The sequence below is a fragment of the Eptesicus fuscus genome, chromosome 6 (genome assembly GCF_027574615.1).
Source record: "Eptesicus fuscus isolate TK198812 chromosome 6, DD_ASM_mEF_20220401, whole genome shotgun sequence".
NCBI lineage: Eukaryota > Metazoa > Chordata > Mammalia > Chiroptera > Vespertilionidae > Eptesicus > Eptesicus fuscus.
This window is the reverse complement of record NC_072478.1, coordinates 88,357,922-88,385,891: the sequence shown is the minus strand read 5'-3', so window position 1 is coordinate 88,385,891 and position 27,970 is coordinate 88,357,922. Positions and strand designations below refer to the sequence as shown.

Below are 27,970 nucleotides of genomic sequence, written 5' to 3'. Positions count from 1 at the left end.
CAGAGTTTAGTATTATTGGTCACTTTCCACCCCTCTATTGTTGAACAGATACTAGAAGGTTCTTGTATAGAATTAAAATGTCTTCCCTTTAACTTCCTCCAATTCCTTCCAAAACAAAAAATAAGAAACCTGCCATAGGCACATATTTTGGAGTGGTGTTTCTGCACTAATAATTCAATTACACATGTGGGCCATGAAGTTGGAAGACATGGTTATGCTTCATAACAACAAATAACTGACTTAATGTAGAATTGTGAATCCCTAGTTAAGGGCCAACAATTCTAAAAGTGTCAGGTGGGCAGCCACCTGTGGCATGAAGCTTGGTTCATTCGAGTTGCTCAACTTCTGGACTCTTTGTCTCATGTTTTTAGAGGGAGACCCCTTGGGCCAGTTTGGCATCAGCCAAGTGGGAGATGAATGGAGTATTTTCTCGAGGAAAACCCTGGACCGTGAGCACATAGCCAAGTACTTGCTCAGAATCACAGCTTCTGATGGCAAGTTCCAGGCTTCAGTCATTGTGGAGATCTTTGTCCTGGACATCAATGATAACAGCCCTCAGTGCTCACAGGTGAGAGCCTGGTGAGGGGTTGGGTGGGTGGGTGGGAAGCTGGAGGGAAGCGCAAGAGGAAGGAGAAGGACTCAGGGGACCGTCTCTGAGACTGGCCAACACTGACTACACTGGTCCTTGCTTTTCCCCAGTTGGCCTCAAACTAGTGCCTTGAGCAGGGATCATTCTAAGTAATTCCTTGGTCTTCCTATAGGGATGTCATCAAGCTCTTTAGGACCCAGGGTCTATACCTCTGCCCCTACACACCCTACAAAGGACTATTTCTCTGCAAAACATGCCCAGAAATAAAGTAACTTCTTCATTCTCCAAACACAACCTGCCATGCCAAATGGGAAGTCCCTTCCATGGCTCAGTTTGTTAGCATGGATCATTCTTACCAAATGCATCCATAAAGACCTGCCTCAAGAGACACACTGCACTGCCCCCCATGCTCACATATGCATAGTATATGCCCACTTCTGCATGGGTAATACATACCAACACAAATAACCTCCTCCTGGTTACAGGTATTCATAAACATGCAGACAGGGCAGTTACTTTTCTTTTAATCCTCACCTGAGGATATATTTTTCCATTAATTTTCAGAGAGAATGGAAGAGGGAGGGAAAGACAGAGAGAAATATCAATGTGAGAGAAACACATCGATTAGTTGCCTCCTGAACATGCTCCGATCAGGGCCGGGGCCCGGGCCAGGGAGCACCCTGCAACCGAGGTACATGCCCTTAACTGGAATCGAACCTGGGACCCTTCGGTACGCAGGCCAATGCTCTATCCACTGAGCCAAACTGGCTAGGGCAAGGGCAGTTACATTTTTTATAAGGGATATTTCCCTAAGGACCTCATATAATTAAACCCTAAACTCTCTCTCTGTGTTTCTGTCTCTCTCTGTGTCACCCTGCCTCTCTCTAGATCTAAATGAATCTCCCACAATTCCCCTCTTCTTTGTCTTCCATCTCCAGCTTCTCTACACTGGCAAAGTCAGTGAAGATATATCTCCAGGACACTTCATTTTGCAAGTTTCTGCAACAGACTTGGACTCTGATACCAATGCTCAGATCACATATACTCTGCATGGTCCTGGAGCCGATGAATTTAAACTAGATCCTCATACAGGTGGGTTTCCTGAGCTACAGCATTGAACCATTTATTTATTGAATACCAAGTGCCCAGTATTATGGTAGGCTCTTTGGGGAAAGAAACAGGAATTAACTTATCCATCCATCCATTTATTCAGCAAACATGTATACTGGCACAATGTGCCAAGCATTGAACTAGATGCTGGGGACATAATGAATAAGCTAATAAGACAAAGATCCAGGCTTTATAATCTAACTAGAGGCCCAGTGCATGAAATTTGTGCATGGGGAGGGGGTCCCCTCAGCCTAGCCTGCACCCTCTCCAATCTAGGACCCCTCAGGGGATGTCTGACTGCCGGTTTAGGCCCAATCCCCAGGACATCCCTCTCACAATCCAGGACCACTGGCTCCTAACTGCTCACCTGTCTGCCTGCCTGATCACCCCTAACTGCCCTCCCCCCGCCCGCCAGCCTGGTCGCCCCACGCAGTCTGCTGTTCAGTCATTTTGTCATCCCTCACTAACCTCCCTGCTGGCCTGGTCGCCCCACGCAGTCTGCTGTTCAGTCTTTTTTGTCATCCCTCACTAATGCCCCCGCTGGCCTGGTCGCCCCATGCAGCCTGCTGTTCAATCTTTTGGTCGTCCCTCACTAACCCCCTGCCAGCCTTGTCGCCCCACGCAGCCTGTGTTCAGTCACCCATCCAGTTGTTTCAGTCGTGATGGCCCCTGGCTTTTTATATATTAGGATAGGAAAGGCAGTCATTGAATCAGTGGTTTGCAATGTGCTGAGTTAAGAAAAAAATGCAGGGTTTTAAGGAGAGTTTTGATAGGAGAACTTGACTTAGGTGATTAAGTAAAAGCTCTCTGAAGAAAGACCATTTTATGTGAGACTTGACATAGAGGAGTTAGTCATGGGATAAAAGAGTAGTAAGTAGTAGGGACAAACATTTGAAACAGAAGGAGAATTTATACAGACCTAGTTTTTGAAAAGAGCGTGCACAGAGGTCCTGATAGAGGGCCAGAAACTGGTGCACACAAGGGGAGGAGACAGGGCAAAGGATAAGACCCTCAGGACAGGGGCTCCAAATCCACCTTTAGAGCCTCTGAAGGATTTATGCAGGTGAGCGTCAAGGTCAAAGATCTGCAGACTGGGGATAAAACCTGTATTATTGTAAGGATCAGAGATAAAGTATGTGGAAGCCTAGCCCAGGTCTGGCGCACAATAAGAATTCAACAGATGTGGTTGCCATTGTCATTATCATTAGTTAAGGGACAAAGCAGAGAGCAGGAAGCTGAAAGTCCTGAAGGACAGACTGGGAATCCCTGGGAGAGGTTGGGCTCTGAGAGTCTGGTAAAGACAGGGTGGGGTCTGCTTCCTTTGGAAGAGCAGCCCACAAAGGTAGGCTCCCTGTCCTGATGTAGGGGAGAGTGTGGGGATGGGCAGCACAGAAGGGCCCGGTCATGATGGGCCAGCTGCCAACAGTTGGCTTGGAATCAGTAGCCTTGAGGATTCCTGAGCAGGGAGGTGGCGGTGAGAGTGGTGTCCCAGGAAGCTGGCTGAATAGACAGGAGACAACATTGTCCTTCCTGGCTCCAGAATGGGAATGCTGAGTCACCCCAGGCGGGTTACCTGATCTCTTTCTGCTGTTGTTTGTTCAGCTGCAGGATGATTAGTGGAGTAAAAAAGAAAGGGGGGGGGGGGAAGGGGCTGGTTTTTCTCAATATGGAAATAATACATGTTTATTGTACAAAAATTCAAACAATGTAGGCATATATTATGCAGAAATTGGAAAGCCTACATAATAATTAGCCTCTCCCCCAAAGATACTCTTAGTGTATAGTCTATCAGATTGGTTTTCCATGCATCTCCAAAATCTCTGTACAGAATTCTATTTTGTGACTTGCTTTTTTTTCACATAACAATATCTTGGAGAAATTAGCAAGACAGTACGTAAAGCTCTATTATAATTCCTTTTTGGTTGCACAGTATTTTACTGTATGGCTAAATCATAATATATTTAACCAGTCCTTTTTTGAAAAACATATAGGATGTTTTCAGTATGTTGCTATTATCTTTGTTGGGTTGAATATTCTAGAGGATATATTCCTAGAAGTGAAATTGTGGGCTAAAGGGTAAACACAGTTTATGTGTTGTTAGAAATTGTCTGATTGCTCTTTTGAAATGTTATGCCTCTTGCAGCTTGTTGGTGTGGATGTCAAGTTGGTGATGTGGTGGTGGAGTATGTTTGGGAGGATTAGGGAAGTGAGCAGGTATTGGGGCCGGGGGGGGGGAGGCGGGGTGTGTGTGTAGGCCAGCCTTCTTTTCTAAATATCCATACTCAGGACTGAGTTATACCTGGGACAAAGCTGTATGGGTGGTGTTGTCTCACATAGGTATCTAAAAGGCGTGCATTAGGATTACATCCCCCCAGAGAAAGCTCACTTGCTGTTATTTCTTTGGACAGGGGTCCTGACCACACTCACAGCCCTAGATCGAGAGAGGAAGGATGTGTACAGCCTTGTTGCTAAGGCGACGGATGGAGGCGGCCAATCTTGCCAGGCAGATGTGACCCTCCAGGTGGAGGACGTGAATGACAACGCCCCCCGCTTCTTCCCCAGCCACTGTGCTGTGGCTGTCTTTGACAACACCACCATTAAGACCCCTGTGGCTGTGGTACTGGCTCGGGATCCAGACCAAGGTGAGAACAGGAAGGCTTGGAAGCCATTTGCTCATGGGGTCACCTTGAGTGAGGGTTTGGCTCTGTGTGTTGCTCTGGGATTGGTAAGGACTGTGCCTCCTCACTGAGTTAATAGACACTTACAAGTAGAAAATACCCACAAACTGTATACCTCAGTGCTATATGACAAAAGATTTTGGCAATTTTTTGAGGCTGGTACGGAGCATTTCAGCCTCATTGTTTCTCATTGCCACTTAGACCTGAAGTCCTTTCAATCCTGCCATTGAACCTCAAGGACATTTTGAATGTCCTTTATTGGGTTGATTATTCTAGAGGATATATTCCTAGAAGTGAAATCTTAAGCATACTAATTTAATCTGAAGTATACCAATCAGAATTATTTAACTCTGATTAATTTGCTATAAGAAAGGGATTTGGGGCACTAAATTCCTTGATCAATTTTCTATACAATAATGTGGAATCCTTTTCAATATCTTACATTTTAATTTTAATGACATCATTTTCATTAGATTTAATTCTTTTCCTTTTAAAATTTACAAGGCATATTGGAATCATCAGGGAGTATTTGTTCCATATTGTGCCAATTATAGCTTCTGCCATCAAGTGTTTTATTGTGATTATACACACACACATACATATACATGGGGTTTCATGTATGTGTGTAGTATGTATTTATGTGTGTATGTGTGTGTGTCCAATTTTTCTTGAGTCAAATTTTATAATTGAGGTAGGGTAAAAAATGCCCTGGGTCAAAGTAATCAGATCAACATAGGATATGATGATGATGATAAAAGTGGGATCAAAATATTCTCTTTTGTTTGACCCCAGCAAAGTAAATTGAAGACTTCCTAGAGGAAGTGAGCTTTAACTTGGCAATGAAGGAGGTGAGAGATTTGGGGGGGATAGGAAGGGCAAATAGTGCAAACACAGCGAATGGCTACAAGGCACTGCAAATGCTCAATTAGCCAGTGAAGAGAGAGAGAGAGAGAGAGAGAGAGAGAGAGAAAGAACTAGGAAACCGTCTCCCCTCTTTGCTCCTAGCCATTGAAGAGTCTCACCTCCAGGGACAGGAAGCTCCCTACTTCCTAGGCAGCCCTTCCTTCCATGGTACTTCAGATAACGATCAAGTGCTACCTATTTGGAGCTGACAATCATTAGTCCTGGTCCTGCCTCTGTGGCCACACAGATCTCCCAGACCCTAGCCCATGACAGCCCTTCTAAGACTAGGAGGTGGTGACTTCAGCCCCTACCTGCTTCAGCCCGAACCTTCCCTTTCAGGGTGGAGGAGCCCTAGTGTTTCCAATCCCAACACCCTCATAGGACACATCCTCTGACCTTGCACCCCGTTTACCATGAACTGTCCAAATGCCCTCGGTCTCCCCTACAGGCACCAACGCCCAGGTGGTTTACTCCCTGCCGGACTCTGCCGAAGGCCACTTTTCCATCGAAGCCACCACGGGTGTGATCCGACTGGAGAAGCCCCTGCGGGTCGGGCCGCAGGCAGCACTGCAGCTCACTGTCCGTGCCTCTGACCTGGGCACCCCGATCCCGCTGTCCACACTGGGCACCGTCACGGTGTCCGTGGTGGGCCTCGAAGACTACCTGCCCGTGTTCCTGAACACGGAGCACAGCGTGCAGGTGCCCGAGGACGCCCTGCTCGGCATGGAGGTGCTGCAGCTGTCCACCCTCACCCGCCCGGGGTCTGAGAAGACTGGCTACCGCATGGTCAGCGGGAATGAGCAGGGGAGGTTCCGCCTGGATGCCCGCACAGGTGAGAGAGCACTGGAGGCAGCCCTGCCCCTGGTCTTGGGGAATTTTGGATTCCTCACATACAGGGTGTATCTGCCCCACACAGCTCTTCCCAGTTTAAACTCCTTTGGCCCTTTCTTACTCTGCATCTCTCCAGGTACCAGGTCCCTTCTGCACCCCAGGGCCAGCTTATGTGGCAACCTCCCTTATTCCCCACATCCCCACCCAGCACCCTAACCAATCCACTCTCCTCCCAGTTTTCAGCTTCAAGAATTCAGCTCAGACCCAGCCATAGGAGGCTGAGGCCACCCTCCATTCTTGGCTGCAGAGATATAAACACTTAGTGAAATGTGGGGCTTAACAGTCTAGGACAAGGCTGCCAGCTTCTCTCTTAGAGCCCTCCCCAAATATCCTGGCACCCCTGATTTTCTCCTTATTCTAGTGAAGAGAGAGAGAGAGAAAGAACTAGGAAACCGTCTCCCCTCTTTGCTCCTAGCCATTGAAGAGTCTAAATCAGGCTCACAGAACCTCATGGAAGGGCCTGAGAGGTTCCCAGGGCAACCCATACCCATGAGAATCCTCCCCATAGGCTGATTGGTTCTTTTTTCTGAGATTAAGATTGACCATGGGCTTGGGGTTGTCAGCCTGATTCATCCAATATAGAGTTCTTCATCAGTTCTTCCTCTAAGGGTTTTAGCATGCTTTGATGATTATTGCCTAGGTATATTATTTCATTTGGAGCTGCAAAATGGTGACTTTCTAATCCAATCATTCCTCATCCATGTACTAACTGGAATTTGTTTATAAAGAAGAGTTTTCCACCATTAACTATTTGCTTATCTAGGAATGGCAGGAAAAACCTTGTTCTTTTATTTTCTGATTTTCAGAATAACACGTCTATGCCCTAACAATTTATTGAACAACTTTGGGTATTATATGGCTCTTTATAATTTAACTTCTATTGTTTACTACCTGAGTGAGTTTGAACAGGTCACTTAGCTGTTGAGAGAATCAGTTAACTCGCCTACAAAATGGGAATCACTCTTTTATGTTCCATTGGGTGGATAGATCTAATTAAGGTAGATTTAATACTTCAGACTTAATGAGTTGTCAATGAAATATTACAGAAATAAATGAGGGAAACATTGCCATTGAGAACAATAATAGGAAAAATGAGAGGAGATGGAGGGAGTGAGGAAGGTAATGAGGGAGGGTAAGTAAAGAGGGAGGTGAAGGAGGGGATGAGAGATGATGGAGGAACTGAAGGAGGAGCTGAAGAAGGAGATGATGAAGGAGGTGATGGAGGAGATCTGTCTCTCCTAACCCTATTGAGCTGCCTCTCCTGGGGTTTGGCTCAAGGCCTCTCAGCCCTCTGCCTTTATGCTCTCAATTGCCTCAACACTCTCATCATCTTCCCCTCTCCTCACCTCCCCCCCTCAGGGATCCTGTACGTCAACAAAAGCCTGGACTTTGAGACAAACCCCAAGTACTTCCTGTCCATTGAGTGCAGCCGGAAAGGTTCTTCCTCCCTCGGGGACATGACCACAATCGTGGTCAACATCACCGATATCAATGAACACCGACCGAGATTCCCCCAGGATCTGTACAGCGCGAGGGTCTTAGAGAATGCCATCGTGGGTGACACTGTGCTCACAGTAAGGATCTACAATTTTGCTGTTTGGGGGACCTAGACTCTGGGGTAACTCTTATCTCTCTCTCTCCTGGTCATCCATGAGCATGAATTACTTTATCAATTAATACACTACAGACTTGACTCTGACTTGCAGCCAATCGGTCAAACTGTTCCCCATGACAAAGTGTCTCAGGGATATGTTTAATAAGATCTAGATCAAGTACTGGTGGAATGGGGCTCGGGAGAGGTCCCAGAAGACTCCAAAGCCTGAGAAAGGCCTAGTCACAGTGCATGACAGGGAGTGTTCATATAGGACGGGTCCTATATGACATCAAATAACACCTCTTTGTATCTAAGCATGTAATTGTTCCCAATGCACGAGTGAAATTCTTTACGCCCATAGTCAAGGTTCCCTATGACCCCCCTTCATTCTGCCTTCTAGTCTTATCTTCTTCCACTCCCTGACATGCACACTATGCTCCAACCACATTGGAGGATGTACCTTTTCCCACGCATCCTCTGCATTTTCACACCTCTGGGCTCACATTGTTTCCTCTGCTTGGAATGTGGGCTCTACTCCCAGAAGCCATCCTTCCTTCAAGGCTTCATGAATCCTTTTCTAATCTCTCCAGATGGAATTTATCACCGTGTTTTCTATGCTGATCAGCTTTCTAAAGCTGATCATATCTTGCCCACAAGTTAGAATTAGCCATAAAATTAAATGTTAAGCTTTTTGTGAGCATATTTCTTTTGCCACATTCCTTACCTCCTAGCACAGGACCTCGCAACCTATTGGTATGGGTCAATGAGTAAATGAATTAATGAATGGATAAATGAATGAACCATAGCATGCTAAAGTCCATACCAAGATAGAAATACTGAGATTCCTTTGGCAAGGATGACTGTGGTCCAGTCATTGTGGAGGGGACATATCTGTTACCCCTATACTCCCAGAGGCCAAGATTCCTTCCTGGTCCCTCTCGTCCTCAATTCACAACCATCACCCCCTTCCATTGCAGGTGTCAGCTACTGATGAAGATGGACCCCTAAATAGTGCCATCACCTACAGCCTGGTAGGAGGGAACCAGCTCGGGCACTTTGCCATTGACCCCAAGAAGGGGGAGCTACAAGTGGCCAAGGCCTTGGATTGGGAACAGGTGAGTCATGTGGGAGGGACCCAATCTGAGCACATCAAAGCAGATTACAGCTCTGCTACAGGTCCAGAGTATGAATTGTGGTCAACACCCCATCCTGACACTTCTCCAGACCTGCCCTCACTTGTTTTCTCAGTGGGGCCTCTATAGCCTGTGAGGCCAGAGGCAGGAGAGGGACTGAGTGACCCTTAACCTTCCCTGGAGAAGCTCAGGCCAGCTTCTCACCATTGACCAAGGATCATCAGATCATTATAACAAGTTATCATTTATCAAGCACCTGCACTGTGCCAGGAACTTTGCTAAGTGCTTTACATTCATTGTGCCATTTGGTCCTTAAAATAATCCAAGGAGGTGGGTCCTGATATCATCCTCACAGAATTCTGGTCACTTTTCCAAGGTTTCACAGCTAATAAATGGTTGACTTAGAAATTAAGTATTTCTGCCTAATTGCAGAACCTAGGCCCTAAAATGTCATGGTTGGGCAATGGGGGATGGACATAGGAAGTTTCTCTATCTTGTTTTTCTAAAAACATTAATGATAAATCAGGGGGTGGAATTGAAGGGTCTCATTGCTAACTCTTCACTGGGCATCCTGCTATGTAGGCTTCTAGCTATTCCCTGAGGCTCCGAGCCACAGACAGCGGGCGGCCCCCACTGCATGAGGACACAGACATCGCCATCCAAGTGGTTGATGTCAATGACAACCCACCAAGATTCTTCCAGCTCAACTACAGCACCTCTGTTCAGGTACGCTTGACCTTCCAAAGGCATATGGAACCCACCCTCCCTTCATTTCCCTCCTGGAGGAGAGTGCTCACCACTGGTATCAGTCTACCTGAACAATGGCTGTGACCTTGCACTGGTCTAGATTGACAAAGTCAGCAACTAACTCACAAGCAGGCAGAATGCATCAATGACAGCTCAGGGTGCAGGCATGGCCTGGGAGCAGCCAGAGTGCTGAGGACACATCCCAGAAAAGGGGATGCAGAAAGCTGTGAGAGGAAGAACTGGGGCTCATTTTGCTCTTTGATTTCCTGTTACTCTTGGTCTAGGAGAATTGCCCCATCGGCAGCAAAGTCCTGCAGCTGATCCTGAGTGACCCAGACTCCCCAGAGAATGGGCCCCCCTACTCATTTCAAATCACCAAGGGGAATGACGGCTCTGCCTTCCGAGTGACCCCAGATGGATGGCTGGTGACCACCACATACCTGAGCAGGAGAGTCCAGGAATTGTATCAGCTTCAGATTGAGGTGAGAGGTGTGTTGGGCCGGTGGCGGTGATCATAGGGACAATAAATGTGCTGGCAAAATCACTACCATGCTTCAATTATTAGAAAAAAACAAAGAGCTCTTACTATGTGCCAAGCACTGGGCTAAGTACTAAACGTGCATCATTGCACTAAATCTTCACAACATCCTTTAGGGCAAGTGTTGCTATAACCCCCACTTTATAGATGTGATAACTGAGGTGCACAGAGGTTAACTTACTGGCTCAAAGTAATACTACTAGTAAGTGGTAGAGGTGGATTGCTTCTGACCCAAAGACCCAAGCTCTTAATTTCTGCTCTTCTCCCAGGCAGAACACCCTCAACCTGGCTCTCACTCCTTAAGGTTGGTCAGGACAGCTCTCTGAACCTCAGGTCTTGTTAAAGACCTACCCCAGAGAATTGGTGTGGGGTCAAATGAGAGAACATATATATATGTGTAGGGGATTTTGGTGTTATTGCTATGGGTTGAATAAGAATTACCCAGTGATAGTGGCCAAGAGGGTGGTCAAACACTACTCTCTCATTTCATTCCCTCCAAATCCTTTCCCTAAATCTCAAGTCTAGTGGACCCTGATAGTTTGTGAACTTCTCTGGATTCAGGATGATGTATTCATCCATTCAGCCAGCCAACTAGTCATTCATGCATTCATTCATTCAGTCTTTCAACAAATATTTATTGAGCACCAATTATATGCCAAACCCTGTGCTAGCTTCTAGTAATACATCAGGGGAAAGAAGTGAATGGTTCCTGCCCTTGTGGGCTTTTGATTCTAATTGTGGAGGAAAACAGTAAGTAAATGAAGAAAGAAAGTGATGAGAGGCTCCTAAGCACAGGACGATACATATTCAGAGGGTGGCTGCCCTCATGAAGAAGGGACATTTTGAGACGAGACCTGAGGAGCCAGCTATGTGAAAAGTGGGCAGGAAAGTGTCACAGACAGGAAGGTCCTGAGTTGGAAAAGAGCTTGCAGTGACCTGAGATGTGGCAATGTGGTCAGAGCATTGTGAGCAATGGTGGGAATAATCATTTTATGTTATGGCTCTCACATAAAATGCCACCTTGTGCTCCTCTGCCCGTCAGCGACCGGGTCCCTGCTTTTCTCTCTCTCATCTCCTCTTCTGCTCTGCCCACTCCTCTGGCAAAGGTGGCCCCTTGCTGTTTTGTTAAGCACACCAGTTCTTTCCTACTGGAGAGTTGTTCCCTGTCTGTCACCTCTTGTCCTTCCCTCTTCTCACCCCTCAGGACTCAGCTCAAGTTTCACCTCCTCCAAGAAGAGACATCTTCTCTCCCACCTGATCTAACTTAGGTCTTTCAATCTTCAGATGTCTCTGTCACTTCGCTGTTTATTTCCTCAATAGTACTTGATCCAAGAGTGACATCCTCTGGTTTATTTGGCAACTTATTGTCTCTTTTCTCCTGATCACAGCGGAGGGGCTGGCCCGTAGAAGGCACTTAACATTGCTCGCCCCAACCCTGAGCCCAATCACAGAGTAAAAGGGAATCCCAGAGAGAACCTCCTGTGGCTGATGTGGGCCATGAGGGATGCACACTGGACTCGCTAAGAGATCTTTGATGACTCACTTAGACAATGAGAGAAGTTCAAGAGGAAGGAGGTGGATCTTGTGGCTGGAAGAGTTTAGGGAGAGGCTCAGAGTGATGTCCAATGAGGAATTGGAGTTTAGTTTTACTGTGTGGTGCAGGATGTAACTCCCTCCACAAAACCTTCAGTGCTAGTATTTTCTTACTCAGATGCGACAGCATGCTGAGGCTGCTTCCAGCAGAGAGATGTGATTCCCCACGGAGGCAGGCAGCCTGTTGGAGCCACAGTCCTATGGTAATGCCTGCTTCCCTTGCCCACAGGTATCAGACAGTGGCATCCCGCCCCTTTCATCTTCCACATCTGTTAGAGTCCACGTCACGGAGCAGAGCCACTACCCACCCTCTGCCCTCCCGCTGGAGATCTTCATCACCACTGGGGAGGAGGAGTTCCAGGGTGGCATGGTGGGCAAAATCCATGCCACAGACCGAGACCCGCAGGACACGCTGACCTACAGCCTGGCAGAAGAGGAGACCCTGGGCAGGCGCTTCTCAGTGGGTGCATCCGATGGCAAGATCATTGCTGCCCAGGGACTGCCCGAGGGTCGCTACACATTCAACGTCACAGTCAGCGATGGGACCTTCACCACCACTGCTGGGGTCCACGTCCACGTGTGGCACGTGGGGCAGGTGGCTCTGCAGCAGAGCATGTGGATGGGCTTCCACCAGGTCACCCCGGAGGAGCTGGTGAGCGACCACTGGAGGAACCTGCAGAGGTTCCTTAGCAACAAGCTGGACATCAAAAGAGCCAACATCCACCTGGCCAGCCTTCAGCCTGCAGAGGCCACAGCTGGGGTGGATGTGCTTCTGGTCTTTGAGGGGCATTCTGGAACCTTCCACAAGCTGCAGGAGCTGGCAACCGTCATCGCTCACTCGGCCAAGGAAATGGAGCACTCAGTGGGAATTCAGATGAGGTCAGCCATGCCTGTGGTGCCCTGCCAGGGGCCAAGCTGCCAGCATCAAATCTGCCAAGAGACAGTGCACCTGGACCCCAGGGTGGGGCCCACGTACAGCACAGCCAGGCTCAGCATCCTAACCCCGCGGCACCGCCTGGAGGGGAACTGCGCCTGCAATGGTAAGGAATGGACCTTCCCCAGGGCAGTCAACACTGCGGGCTCCACCAGCCTGACTCTAGGGCTGGAGATCCCAGGGAGCATCTGTGGGATACTGAGAGGGAAGTTTTAAAAGGGCTAAGGACCAGGGATCACCAGAAGGCAGGTGTGGCCTCACAAACTCTAGTCACAGGATAGCACCCTATTCCTGGCCACTTTTTGGAATTTTGAAAATAATGGTAATACAAGAGGCAGTTTAGCATCATGGTTAAGAGCATAGACTCTGGTATCAAGCTCCCTGGGTTCAAATCTCAGCTCTGCCACTTGCTAGCCACGTGACCTCAGGAAAATTACTTAACCTCTCTGTGCCTTAGGGCTGTTGTAGAAATAAAATAGCAAGTGTTTGCTTAGAAAAGCGCCGGATACAGAAAGTGGTCAATAAACAACAGTTCCTAATACTACTACTATTATTACGGTAGCCTGCTGGTTACAACTTCAAGGTTTAGACTAGATGGCTCAGGTTCAAGCCCCAGCTCTATCACTTACTAGCTGTGTAACCTTGGGGGGTTTATTAAAATCCTCTGGGCTTTAGTTTCTCATCCATAAAATAATGAAAATGATGCCTCCTTGAGTTGGTTTGGGGAGTAAATTACTTATGAATATAAAAGCACTTAAACCTTGGCTGGCCCATTATGAGCACCCCATGAGTGGCAGCTGTCATGCAGTGTAGCAGTTGTTGCTATGAGGACTCTGCTATGTGCCAGGCTCTGTGTAGGTTACCCAAACTCAGTATCACCACAACCCTACGAAGCAGGGTCATAGCTCCATCTACATTTGGAACTGAAAGATGGGGATTATATTATACTAGAGGCCCGATGCACAAAATTCGTGAAGAGTAGGCCTTCCTTCCCCTGGCTGCCAGCACCGGCTTCCCTCCGGCAGCTGGCAGGCACCCAGGCCGGGGCTTCCCTCGCAGCCCTGACTTTGTCCGGAAGGATGTCCTGCCTAATTAGCATATTATGCTTTTATTATTATAGATTGGTTTGCCTGAAACTGTAGCCTCTAACAGACTGGTTATTCAAATACCTCTGCATCCCACTCTAAAGCCTGAGCTCTTTGCCCAGCTCTTTATTGAACTCAGTTTTCTGACTGGCATCACCCAGCGCCATGACATTAAGACCAATGCACGCAAGCATTGGCAGAAAGAGAATGACCTTGCCCCAGCTCACCATCGCCCCCTGCCTGGCATGGCCTACCTTCCTGGTTTGCACTAGGGAATTCCTTCTCAGATTTGTGGACTTTCTCTGGGCCCACTGGGTGAGCTACTCTCGGGGTGAGGGGTTCCCTTCTATGTCCTTTGCCCCAGAGTGGGTTTGCAGGGAAAGTGATGGCTGAAGCTTCTCTCTTGACCATCTGGCATCAGACAGCAGGGGTTCTAAAAGTAAAGATTGTGCAAATTTACCCAGGGAGTGTGTTTTTAAAGAGACCTGCTCCTGGTGTCACCTCCAGACTCTTTTATTTAGAAAGTCTTGGGTAAGGCCTGGCATTGGCATTTTCTGTGGGCTTTTTTTTTTTTTTTTTTTTTTTGGTCACTGTTGTTGTTTTTCATTGCATTGGCATTTTTAACCTGCACCTCAGTCGATGCTGAAGCCAGTGGTCCAAGGACTACACTTTAAGAAATACTAGATGGGTTGGCTCACACATCACCAGAATCACTTGGACAGAAGTTCTGGATGATTTTTTTTTAAACCGTATGGAAATAGGACATACAGAAAGATCCCTGTGTCATAAGTGTACAGCTCAGCAAGTTTTCACAAGCCAAATACACCCGTGTAACCAGAACCTAGATCCAGAGTCAGAACATGACCAGCACAGAAACCTCCCCTGGCCCCTCTTCCAGTTGCTACAGCCATTCTGGGGAGAGACTGAAAATTCAGACTCCCGTGTGTCAGTAGAACCACTGCGCCGTATTCTCCGAGGGGAGAGCCTGGCATTCCGTATTTTAAAGGACTCCAGTTGAGGCTGATATTCAGCCAGGTTTGGGAATTCCTGACCTAGATTACCTTCAATATCCCATCCAATAATGAGCTACCACAATGGAATTGCCAGCATCAGGGAGGATTTGACCTACAGTATGATGGCCTCTTAGGATTTTATAATCCCGCATGCCTCAGGCTTTTGGGTTCTTCCTTCTCCTTTTGGCCTTGTTCCCTCTTCAACAATTCCTCTTCCCTAGGTCTCGGGGTCTGTACCACTAACCCTTTCCCCTGACAACAGTAAGCCTATTCCCAGAGAATTGATATCTGAACTCAGTTCTGGGGAGGGTGGAGTTTAAAAAGTCTCAGGAGGGCAGTGCTTAAGATTGCACAGCATTTCCCAAAGGGGGTTCCACAGAATGCAGTTTCCAAGGACTATGGATAGGTGGTCCACATAAGAGGGTCCCATGGCCAAATGAGCTTGAGAAATCAAGTGTGGGTGAAAGCTCAGACTCCTTGTGCAACTGTATATTAGCAATTCTGCAGAGTTTGAAGTATGCAGGACTTCACAGAAGTTTTAGCCACACCATCTATCACTTCCTCTATCACAGTGTCTCCTGGCCTCTCAGTGGCTTTTCATTTGGGAAGTGCCTACCCAAATGGTTACACTCCTAATGAGGGAGATCTCTTGAGGGAGAAAAGAAACAAAAAACAAAACCAAAATAAACATATGGTGTTCCTGAAATCACACAGATATGCAAAGTCCTCTCCAATTCTACTTCCTTCTTGCCCAAGTGATATAGAAATGACACAGAAACTAGGTAGAATAGAAATTTTTATTTCCACAGACTTGATTGATTCTATTTCCACCTTGATTCCTGCTTTGTTAATGGTTTGAGCTCACAGCTTCTGACCAGGCTGGCACCCAAGGCAAGGGCTCCTGGGGCTAAAGGAGGGTGTGCAGGGTGATGGCCCTTATCTTGCTGTGTGACGCAGGACAAGTAACCCCCAGCCTCATTTCTCCATCTATTAAATGAGCAATGACTCTACTGGCCACTCAAGGGTTGAATGAGACAATCAGTGCCAGGGCTCCATGGGGACCATTTTACAAGGTGGTGACACCTCTGGTTGCTTTCACAGGTACTGCTGCAAGGTTCAGCGGTCAGAGCTTCGGGCGGTACAGTCTCCCAGAGGCTCAGAACTGGCACATCCGTTTCCGTCTGAAAACATTCCAGTCACAGGCCATTCTCCTGTTTAGCAATGGGACAGTGTATGTCTCCCTGAAGGTAAGGCACTGATGTCACGGGAATGTGCCAGGCTGGGAGGTGGGGGCAGCATGAGCATGGCCAAGAAGGCCAATTTCTGCAAAGAAATCCCTGATTATTGGGTCAGGACACGAGACTTTCCAGTCATGATGGCCAAAGCCACCCCACCTAGATATATGTCCAAATACAACAATAGAGGTCGAGCTGTTCTAGGGGTTAACAGAGAGTCTCTTAAGATAGAAAGAGAGATGGGTGTGGCCACCTGGCCCTGGTGCTTTTATCACTTTTGCTGAGTAATAGAACAGTGTTTACCACTGGGGCGCTCAAGATGACAAACACAGATTACATTACATGGAAGAAAATGAGTTTCCTTGCTAATGGCCTTTCAGTCCTTCCGCTTATGTCATCTAGAAAGTCTCAGTTTACCTTCCTGATTTTAACACCTCTAGCACACATTTCAGTCTCCCACTCTGAAAAAGAGAAACAGACTTGGGCTAGTTAGAATTTAATTCATCTAATAAATATTGACTGAGCATCTGCTATGTGACAGGCTCTGTTCTAGGTGTTTGGGTCTCATCAGCAAATAAGATTTAAAAAAAAAACAAACCCTTAGAACTTTCATCCTACAGGGCAGACTGACAATAACCATAATAACTCAGAAAATTATAGATTTTGTCCAAATGTGATAAGTGCTTTGGGTTAAAGGGGGGTGGGGGTGGGCGAAGGTGAAGGGAAATCAGGAGTATGGGGAGTTGCAATTTTAAATAAAGTGGTTAGGAAAGGTTTCATTGAGGTGGTAATTGAACAGTAATTTGAAGTGGGGGAGGGAGTTAGCTTAGACAGCTGGGGGAACAGTGTTCTAGGTCGAAGGAATAGTAATTGGCAGGAGATTCCTTACATGCTTAAGGCACAAGCCAGAGGTCTGTACAGCTTGACAGAAGTGAGCAAATGGGACAGTAGTAGTAGGAGTTGAGGTCAGCGATGTAATGAAATGGGGGCAGATCTATAAAGGTCGCACAGGCCATTTAAGGACTTTGGCTTTTATTCTGAGCAAAATGGAGGGCCTCAGAAGGTTTTGAGCAGAGAATTAACATATGCAGAGAGGATCCTCATGGCTACTGTGCTAAGAATAGACCTTGGAAGGACAAGGCCAGAAGCAGAGAGAGACCCAGCCAAAGAAGCAATAATTCAGGTGAGAGATGATGGTGGTTTAGATCAGGGCATTGACAGTGGAACTGGGAAGAAGAGGTCAGATTCTGGATAGATTTTGAAGGTAAAGCCAACAGGATTTCCAGATGAATTGAATAAGGGCTGAGAGAGGAAGCAAGGAGTAAGATTTTGGCCTGAGCAACTAGAAGGGATAGAGTTGCTGCCAACAGATCCGGGGAAGAATATTGGTAAAGCAGGTTTGGGGGGAAGATCCAGAGTTCAGTTTTGGACGTGTAAGTTTGAAATGCCTATTAGACCTCCAAGTGGAGCTGGATAAACAAGTCTAGTGTTTGTGAGAAAGGTCTGGACTGGAGATGAAGGTCACTAAGGAGTGTAGATTAAAAAGAGAGTAGACCAGAGACACTCCAACACTGAGGTGTAGGGGGAAGAGGAGGATCCAACAAAGGAGACTGAAAAGGAGCAACCAATGACGGTGAAGGAAAACCAAGACAGTATTGTGTCCAGGAAACCAAATGAAGACCATGTATCAAGAAGGAAGGATTGAGTGATCAGCTGGGTGATACGCTGCTGAGAGGTCAGCTAAGATGGGAAGTGATACTAATCACTGGATTTGGCAACACAGAGGTCACTGAATACCCTGACACCAGTAGTTTCAGTGTTGTCATGGGTGAGGGTGGAATTTTGCTGCAAAAGAGAAGCAAAGAAAAAAAAAAAAGATAATTGGCAAGAGAAGTGGGTTCAAGCCAACTTTTAAAAAATAATATTAGCCCTGGCCGGTGTGGCTCAGTGGGTAGAGCGTCGCCCTGCGGACTGAAGGGTCCCGGGTTCGATTCCGGTCAAGGGCATGTACCATGGTTGCGGGCACATCCCCAGTAGGGGGCGTGCAGGAGGCAGCTGGTCGATGTTTCTCTCTCATCGATGTTTCTCTCTATCCCTCTCTCTTCCTCTCTGTAAAACATTAATAAAATATAAAGAATAAAAATAAATCAATAAAATAAAAAATAATATTAGAGCAATGATTGTTTGTATGACAAGTGGGATGATCCAGCAGAGAATTAACAAAGATCTAGGAAAGAGGAAGGAGAGTCAGTGAAATCTTGTCCTTGAAGAAGTAAGGGAGGGGGGAGATCTAGTACATGAATGGAGAGATTGGCTTTCACCAAAGTGTATCCATGTGATTATGAGTGTCTTCAAATCCCCATCTGATTTGTAGAATAAGAATGAGGCGGCGGGGTAGGGGGGTAGGGGGGGGAGATAGGCATTAGGGATCTGAGGAGAGAGAAGCTGTGAAAACAGGCACATGGGAGAGTAAATGGACTAAGGAAGATAGTACAACTGTTGAGCAGCATGAAGGGCTTATTGGAGACTCATGGTCATGAAATTAAAAGGAGACCAACAAGTAATCCTGTGTGTTTCTCTCCAGCCAAATTCAGCTCCATGATGATCATATAGAATAAGGGAAGAGTTGAGTTTCACCTATTTGTGGGTTTGCCAATCGAGTTCTACAAAGTAAGAGAGGGACAGGACAGCTGGATGAGGAGAGGAATGATGGCTTTGCTGAGGCGACGAGAGACAGTGAAAAGATGGTGGGATCAATGGATTTGTGGTCCGGGGTAAAGTCAAAGGAGTGATTTAAGGACAATGTTTTGAGTTGTACTTATTTTGTCATTCTATTTTTCTATTTACTGTATATAAGTTTCATTTTTAAGTAAGTAATGGTATAGGCAGTGTTGAATCAGGGCAAAAATCAGGAAGGTTGTGTATAAATGGCTAACTCCTGAAAACACTGGGTTGTATCTTTACATTTCACCCAGAAAAAGCACTACCTACCCTACAGTGACCAGAAAAAGATTTGACCACAAATCGATTCACTTCTTAGGATGAGGTGAACTAAAATGTTTTAATCCAGTGGGATTTCAACTTTTTGATTTGGGTATCTTTCACTCTTTTAAAAATGACTGAAGATCCGAAGGAAGTTTTGTTTATATGGGTTATACATAGCTATCAATGTTTCCAGTATTAGAAATTAAAACTGACAAATGTTAAAATATTTGTTAATTCATTTAAAACTAAGGAAGTCACTACATGTTCACATAAAAACCATATATTTAAAAAATAATTACATTTTCCAAAGAATAAAAATAAAAAGGAGCAGTGTTTTACAAATCTCTCTGATGTCTGGTTTAGTAGAAGACAGCTGGCTTTTCATATTTACTTCTGCCTTCATCTGTTGTGAGAGCACATGTCAGAAATCTTCACTGTATATTTGTGAGAGTAGAAAAGGCAAATAATGTCTTAGGATTATTACGAAAGTAGTTTCCATTTGCAGATCTCCTGAATAGATATATTGGAGACACTTCAAGAACTGCTGAACTGTTGCATAAGGCAGTGGGAGTGAGAGGGGTTTTGGGTATCCTTGAAGGCCAGTGTACAGGAATGCAGAACACTGGAGAGGCCTGTGAACAAGAATGCAAAAGACAGCAAGGCATCTCCGGGTCTCAGTTCCCTCATCTGTGAAATGGAGATGTTGTCCTTACCCATCCCATCCCATGGAGTACAGTGAGGGAAAAATAAAACCAGAGACAGAAGAGCATTTTGAAGGTTTTTATTCTCTACAAACACAAAACTAAAACTGCCTTAAAAATCACCAGACAGCCCTGGCCGGTTTGGCTCAGTGGATAGAGCGTCGGCCTGCAGACTGAAGGGTCCCAGGTTTGATTCCAGCCAGGGGCACATGCCTGGGTTGGGGGCTCGATCCCCAGTGGGGGGGTGAGCAGGAGGCAGCCGATCAGTGATTCTCTCTCATCATTGATGTTTCTATCTCTCTATCCCTCTCCCTTCCTCTCTAAAATATATATAAATCACCAGACACTACCCCTTCCACCCATGAAAATACAACCAACATGCTTTGCCCTGGCAGCCTGTTGCAGGGCTTTCTATAAGCACTCCTTGGCTTTGCTGATGGCCATCTGGGTTTTCTTTGCAGCTGGTCCATGGAGTGCTCCAGCTGGAGTACAGTTGCCCACGTGGTTTCAATGGAACGCTTTCCTCCTGGCCCCACGTGAATGACGGGAAGTGGCACTCAGTTCTGGTGAAGGAGACGGACACTTCCACTCGGCTGTTGGTTGACAGCTCAGGCAATGGCTCCCTTGTGCTCCCAGAGAACTGCTGGGGCCTGAGGCCCAAAAGAGACCTTTTTCTAGGCGGCTTTGTCCTCTCTCACTCTCCCCCGAACGTCTCCCAGGGCTTTGAAGGCTGTCTAGATGAGGTCATGATCAATGGACAGGCACTGGAGCTGATGGCCCATGGCAAGAAGGTGGCAGGCTTGCTGGAGAGCCAGGCCCTCACCCAGTGCTGCGCCCACAGCAAAGACTGCAGCCAGAACCCGTGTCTCAACGGCGGGAGGTGCTCACAGGCCCACGGGACAGGTAAGCACTTTATATTTTCTGGCTTATTCACCAATAGTTAAAACAGGTATTTCCACTAACTTTTTGCTGATTGAGTAGCTAAGGCCCATAAAGACACAGTATCCTGTTCTAACACACCCACCTATTCAGTAGCAGGGACAAAGCTGCAGATCTGAGCACTTACTTCACTTTTTGCTTGGAGCCTTGCAATGTCTTTCCACTGCTGTTCGATAGAGTCCCAATTCCTAATTCCTGCATATGGCTCATACCTCCCATGCCCTGGCCCCTCCCACCTCCTGGCCCTGCAGCTCCCACTTCCCCCTCTTTCAGCAGGCTTGCCCACCCTAGCATCATTTTAATTCCTGGGACTTGCCACACCCTTCACTCTAAGCCTTTACACACATTCTCCTCTGCCTGAAACACCTCTATCTTCCTGCCTGGCTAATCTTTACTCATCCTCCAAGTCTCAAATGAAATAGTGTCTGCTCTGGGAAACCTCCCCCAACACGTCCCTTCAATAAACTAATTTTTATGATAATTACTATTAGTATTGATCCCAATTTTGCCACTTACTGGCTGTGTGACCATACATTCTCTGTGCCTCATTTCCTCACCTGCCACCCACTTGTACCTTCCCCTGATGAGGAGGATAACAGAAACCAATCTTGGAGTTGTCGTGAGGATCAAATAAGTTCGTCCACGAAGATTCTTACTTAGAATAAGTGTTGTCTGGGTAAATGAGGAGGACATGCAGTATTCTTGAGATGCTCCCTCTCTGCAGGACTGTAAGCTGTTTGAGGGCCAGGATCTAGTCTCCTTGACCAGCAGGACATCAGTAATCAAGATGGTGTTTGGCCCTCAGTAAATAAATGTGCACACAGGTGCCTGCACACATGCTGGGGCCTCCCCTCGTCCCAGAGGGCCTCTCCGCCTGGCGGCCTGACTGCCAGGCCAGTGCACCCTCTCACCTCCCTGCTCTTCCTCCCAGGCTATTTCTGCGAGTGTCCCCCACAGTTCTCTGGGAAACACTGTGAACAGAGGAAGGAGAACTGCACTTTGACACCCTGCCAGGAGAACGGAAACTGCAGCTCCGCCCCTGACGGAGCCTACCCTCACACGGGAGGCAGGTAAGCACGGGAGAGGCACCTGCCATTGGCTCCTCACCTTGGATTTGGCACCATTAGGGAATGAGCTCTGCTCTCTGAACTCTAGGGAGGCTGATGGGAGGCAAGGGGCTGAGTGCTCCAGGACCTGGCTTCTCCTTCCAACCACCTGCAGCAGAGCCTCTGGGAGAGGGAGGTACTTGTTAATATTTCCCAAGTCCTATTCTGAACCTGCTGAATCAGACTCCCCAGGCTGGGGCCCAGGAACCTGCACTTCTAACCAGCTCCTCAGGTGGCTGTGATCTCTGATAAAGTCTGAAAATACACTGAGTGGCCAGATTATTATGATCTCTGAACGCATAATAATCTGGCCACTCAGGGTATATCCTATATAATAAAAGGCTAATATGCAAATTGTCCCCTCGACCAGGAGTTCGACCAGCAGGCAGGCAGGCTGGCCATCTACCCATGTGCCCTCCCCCTGGCCAGGCTGGCTGGACCCCACCCATGCACGAATTCATGCACCGGGCCTCTAATATATATATATATATATATATATATATATATATATATATATATATACACACACACACACACACACACACACACACACACACACATATATACTGAGTGGCCAGATTATTATGCGTTCAGAGATCATAATAATCTGGCCACTCAGTGTAGCTCAAGCTCTTAGTCTTTTGCTCTGAACTATGACTTCCCAGAAGTGATCTGGAGACAATGACCACTTGGTAGAGGCACTGCTGTGATCTTGAACCCCAATGCCAGCCACCTATACCTCGTATTATGCTGGCTTGGGGGAGTAAGTAGAGGGGTTACAAGAGAAGGTGAATCAGCTAAGAATCCTAGAGGTCAGAGGCTTTGGCAATCTGGTTTATGGCTTCCCAATTTTTGAGCCTTTAAAAAATCATGAGTGAGACTGATGAAAAAATGTACATTCCTAGACCAATTAAATCGAAATCTCTAAGGAATGAAGCCTGGGATTCTACTTTTTTTTTTTTTTTTTTACAAACTCTCAAGGGAGCCCTTGCTGTCAGCCTGTGCATAAGGGAGCCACTCATTTTACAGATGGGGAAACTGAGGCCCAGAGAAGGAAAGGGCTTACCCAAGATCACCCTGTGTGTTTATGACCCAAGTCCTCTTTCTCGGCAACTGGCATTTCCGACCCCACTTCACTCACTGCTCTGCAGTACACAATGCTCTCCAACCGGCAGATGTGTTGGAAGGACACTCCCTGGCTGACAGTGTTGTTTGCATTTTAACAGAGGAACTTGGGGAGGACAACATTAAACCCCAAAGGGTAGTTTCAGGTACTGGGGGATGTTCGGGACCAAGTGGAATGGAGGGAGCCTTTCCCAATATCCCTTCAAAAGTGGACAAAGCCGGCCATAGAAGTCTCCTAAGAGCCTTCCACCATGGAACACGAAGCTGCAGGTGACCTGAGAGGTCGTACAGTCCCAGGTGCTCTCTCTGAGAAGCCTCCCTGTGTGAGGTCTGTGCAGAGCCACGCTGGGTCCCTGTGACCTGCTGGTGATGCCCGGCTGGCATTGCTGAGTGACTGCTGACTTGTATTTGGGACTCTGACATTATTGCTGGAGGACAGCTAGGTATGTTGGCTGCCTCTATCGCCATATATGGTTGGAAATCGGACCTCATTGGTGGAGAGCATATCCAATGTCGAGATCTCGTGGGTAAAAATAATGGATGTGCTCAGAGTCCAGATCCAGCCGGTCATAAATGAGGGTGTAGCTGAGTCCTACGTGTTACTGCTAGGGGATGGAAAGTTCTGAAGTTGATTTGTTGGTATGTTTGATAATTATCTTTTTAAAAAATATATTTTAAAATTGATTTTTAGATAGAGTGAAAGGGAGAGGGAGGGAGGGAGAGAGAGAGCTGACAGATAAACATCGATTGGCTGCCTTCTGTACAGACCCACCGGTAATTGAGCCTTGCAACCGGGTATGTGTCCTGACCAGGAATCAAACCAGCGACCTCTTCGTGCATGTGTCGACACTCAACCACTGAGCAACACTGGCCAGGCTCTTCTTTTTTTTTGGTGGAAAATTGGAGAGGACAGGCTTGAGTGCAGGGGTCTCCATCCATTGATCTTTGTAAGAAGGGAGAGGGAAAGGGCAGTAGAGTGGCTCAGCCCCTACTTACTTTTCTGTCTCTGCAGGTGTGAACAGAAGGTGAGGGCCTGCTCAGAAGGACAATGCCTAGTCACCCCTGACATCAAAAGCGGGGACTGGGGGCAGCAGGAGCTTCTGATCATCGTAGGGGGCCTATTGGTCATTATTGCTAGCACCATTGGGCTTCTCTTCTACTGCCGCCGTCGGAAGTCTCACAAGCCCGTGGCCATGGAAGACCCAGACCTTCTGGCCAGGAGTGTTGGTGTTGACACCCAAGCCATGCCTGCCATCGAGCTCAACCCCCTGAGCACCAACTCCTGCAACAACTTGAACCAACTAGAGCCCAGCAAGACCTCAGGTCCAAATGAATTCAGCACTTTTGGACCCAGCTCTAAGCAGCAGCCAATAGTCTGCAGCGTGCCTCCCAGACTCCCACCAGCTGCAGTCCCTCCCCGCTCTGACGAGTCCATCATTAAGAGGACCTGGTCAGGCGAGGAGATGGGTCAGTATAGCCAGAGCCCTTAGCCTTGGGGACTGGTGGAATGGAGGAGTAGACCTAAGCACTTCACTACCTCAGGCACAGGGGTTTGGGCCACCATTCAGTCCATGCTCTAGGAATGGGGTGTGTTCAAGGTCACAGTGAACTAACGGACGGGGACAGAAGCCAGGTCTCTGGACTCAGAGCCCATGGCTCATTCTGCTGCATCATGATCCACTCCTCTACATTCCAAGACACTCCATAGGCTCGATGTCCATGGCAGAAACCTAACGACTCCGGAAAGGAGTGGGGAGGGTCCCTGGGTGAAAGGGGGCTTCTGCACATCGGTGCTCTTCTGGGAAGCGAAAGAGAAGCAGTAGTCCAACCTTCTGATTGCCTAATCTTAGGCCAGACCTAGCTGGCTGCGGGGCGCCATCTTTACCCCTTTCTTATTTTTTACTCAAAAGGAGGTGAATATGTAAGCACTTTCTATTTCCTGGCTTATTCACCAATAGTTAAAACAGGTATTTTCACTAACTTTTTGCCAATTGAGTAGCTAGGGCCCATAAAGGTACAGTTGTAATGCACACAACTATTCAGTAGCAGGGACACAGCTAGGACCAAAGACACCTGGTCTCCAGTCTTCCAAGACACATCTCATTTAATCACCCTCTGTGATATATGCCTCACATGTACTCCGAACTATGTGTCTGTTTCCTTCAATTAAGGAGACGAAACCCACCAGTAAGACTTGGGAGGGAGCTGCTGCCTCTAGCACTGGGGGTGGGCTGCACGGAGCCATCCATATTCTTCCCTTTTACACTGACCCTTTGATCGGTGGCACAGATTTGCAAAATGGGCGGCTTTGGGTTAAGCCTCTGGCTTTACACTTGGCCCCGTTGGATTCTAGATATCAACCTAAGCTGCAAGAGACAACATGTAGATGGGCCACATATCCATCAACTCCTTGGGCTGTCTCTACCACATGCTAAGTTATAAGCAGTAGCTGTCAGGCCAGCTGGAACCTTCACCAGGGAAATTCACTCTCGCTTACTGTTCTCTTACAGCGTATCCAGGCGGAGCCACGGTCTGGCCCCCTACTTACTCCAGGAAGGAACACTGGGAATACCCCAACTCCGAAGTGACCCCGGGCCCTCTGCCACCGTCACCTCAGCACCACCAGAACGCAGCTGTGATGCAGGAGCCCAATGGCCTCTATGGGGGTTTCCCCTTCCCACTGGAGCTGGAAAACAAGCGGGCACCCCTCCCACCCCGCTATAGCAACCAGAACCTGGAAGATCTGATGCCCCCGCGGCCCCCCAGTCCCCGGGAGCGCCTGCTGGCCCCCTGTCTCAATGAGTACACAGCCATCAGTTACTACCATTCGCAGCTCCGGCAGGGAGGGGGAGGGCCCTGCCTGGCAGAGGGGGGCTACAAGGGGGTGAGGATGCGCCTCAGCCGCGCCGGGCCCTCTTATGCCGACTGTGAGGTGGTGGGTGGGCTTCCCGCAGGCCGGGGCCAGCCCGAGGCACCTCCCAACTATGAGGGCTCTGACATGGTAGAGAGTGATTATGGGAGCTGTGAGGAGGTCATGTTCTAGCTGTCCTCAGAGGAAGGCAGGTAGGAGGCCAAGGACTTGGCACCTGCTTCCTGTCTTATAGAGAGTGAGTACAGTGTGGCTGGGAAAGTGGGAGGGAAGCCCCCATACCCATTCCAGGCTGCCATACATTGAAATGTGCTCTTCCAGACCCCCAGCTAGTCCCTGAGGATGGAGGGAAGCTGAGGGTAGGACTCCAAAAACAGCACTAGGGCCCCAGCAGAAAGGGGATGCACAGGACAGCTACGCTGGAGAACCAGGAGAAGCCTCCTGAGATGGGCAAGAGGCAGTCAGTCTCTGATCTGCCGCCTCTCAGCGCCCAGGGAGGCAGGGCCTGAACTACTGGGTCAGCCCTGTTGGGGCACATCCTTACACCTGCCCACAGCTCCATTCTGGAGGCAGAGGCAGGCTCATGCCCCACAGGCTACCACGACACCCACTAGAGAGACAAGGTCCCAGGGTCACTGACCCTGGAGGGCCACAGGGTGTCCTCCTAGGGGCTGACAGGTGAGCAGCAGGCGAGCAGTTACCAAAAGTCACCTAGGCACCCTGCCTCATGCGTATGTCCACTGCAGCATCTGCTCCGTGTCGGGTGCTGTGCGAGGCATCGGGGATAAGATGGTGAATGAGGGCAACAAGGGTAGCTGAGGAGCACCACTTTGGCCTCAGTCTCCTGGAGGTCCCACTCCTCTAATCCAGATTCCAACTAGGCAACTTGCTCCACCTCTTTAAGTCACGTGACTTTCTACCAGCCAGGGCCAGTCAGGATTCCTGCAGCCCTGGACCTTCTTTGTTAAAGAATTCAGACCTCATGGAACTCTGGGTTCTTCATCCCAAGTTTCTCAAGCACTTTGGGCCAAAGGCAGGAAGGCTATCATTCATCATTTTAAAACATGTTAGGCACTTTTCAACCTTGCTGTCTGGATGAGGGATTTTTCTTTCAGAGGCACAAGGAACTCAGAATGTCCATTCAGGGGAGGGTGGAGGCAGGGAGCCAGAAAGCAGGACACCCTGCCCTTGTCCCGCCATCTCAGAAGCCTGCCAATCTAAGTGTTACCTGCAGTGACTCAACCCTATGCATGGAGGGTCAATGTGGGCACGTGTCTGCACATGTGGGCACTCATGTATAGTACGTTTGTACACATGTGTAGAGTGTATGTAGCCAGGAGTGGCAGCGACCAGAGAATTCTGGTGGCCTTGCTATTCCGCCCCGCCCCCTCCACCCCGTCCCTTTCTCGGGTCCACTACTTTTTCATGTGTTGTTTCTGGAGACAAAAGTCAAAAGGAAGAGCAACAGAGACTCTCACCCCCAGAGTTGCTGCTTACAGCGAGACGCAGGCTGTGGGGGTGAGGGCATGTTTGTGTGAGTGGTTTGCGACTGTGTGTGGCGACTGTGAGTGTGAATGACGGTATGCATGGCCTTTTTTTTTTTTTTTTAACAATAAAGTATCTTTTTTACTGTTATTTTCTGTGTCACAAGAGTCTACAGGTGCTTCCAAGCTGAGCTTCACAGAATTTGGGAGCTGGAAGGGACCCTAGAAGTCATTAAACACCGTGATCCCCAAATCTAGCAAAACGGCCAAAATAAAGATCCCTGAGCCCTACCTCAGACCTGCAAAATCAGAACCTCTGGGGGATGGGGCCCAGGACAATACTTGGGGGGAAAATGGCTCCAATGCTGAATCAATGGTCCACAGCGGACAAGTTCACTAACCAGCGGGTTAGTGAAAGGCCAGGACCGGGCTTCAGGACTGCCGACCCAGCCAGCACCCTCTGCACCACACGGCACTGGTTGGGGAGAGGGGCTTACTGTCCTAGTTCTTGGGAAGCCAGGCACGGCCTGTCCCTCCTTTTCCCCCAGCTGAGTCAGCCTGTGGCCACTGAGGCCCACTGGACGTGAATGTCACCAGGCGACCATGGTCCACACAAGCCTTGCAGGTAACACTGAGACTGGAAAGCTCAGTCCCTGTCCTCAGGCTCCCTCTGCAGACTGTGGCTCTGGGGTCAGACAGTTCCAAACCTGTTCTGCCA

At 48.1% G+C, this 27,970-nt stretch overlaps 1 protein-coding gene across 1 annotated transcript in view; it reads left to right on the top strand.

Moving 5' to 3' along the window:
- Positions 1-27,479, top strand: part of FAT2 (FAT atypical cadherin 2) — a 51,376-nt gene extending 23,897 nt beyond the window's left edge. Inside the window, exons 10-23 of the mRNA XM_054718061.1 lie at positions 372-568; positions 1,528-1,681; positions 4,108-4,341; positions 5,729-6,112; positions 7,531-7,745; positions 8,743-8,880; positions 9,481-9,624; positions 9,930-10,127; positions 12,006-12,816; positions 15,910-16,055; positions 20,191-20,632; positions 21,600-21,738; positions 23,912-24,366; positions 25,410-27,479. Coding sequence (XP_054574036.1) covers positions 372-568; positions 1,528-1,681; positions 4,108-4,341; positions 5,729-6,112; positions 7,531-7,745; positions 8,743-8,880; positions 9,481-9,624; positions 9,930-10,127; positions 12,006-12,816; positions 15,910-16,055; positions 20,191-20,632; positions 21,600-21,738; positions 23,912-24,366; positions 25,410-25,942 — 4,190 coding nt within the window. The 3' untranslated portion in view covers positions 25,943-27,479. The remainder of the gene's footprint in view (positions 1-371; positions 569-1,527; positions 1,682-4,107; positions 4,342-5,728; positions 6,113-7,530; positions 7,746-8,742; positions 8,881-9,480; positions 9,625-9,929; positions 10,128-12,005; positions 12,817-15,909; positions 16,056-20,190; positions 20,633-21,599; positions 21,739-23,911; positions 24,367-25,409) is intronic.
- The last annotated feature ends 491 nt before the right edge of the window (positions 27,480-27,970 follow it).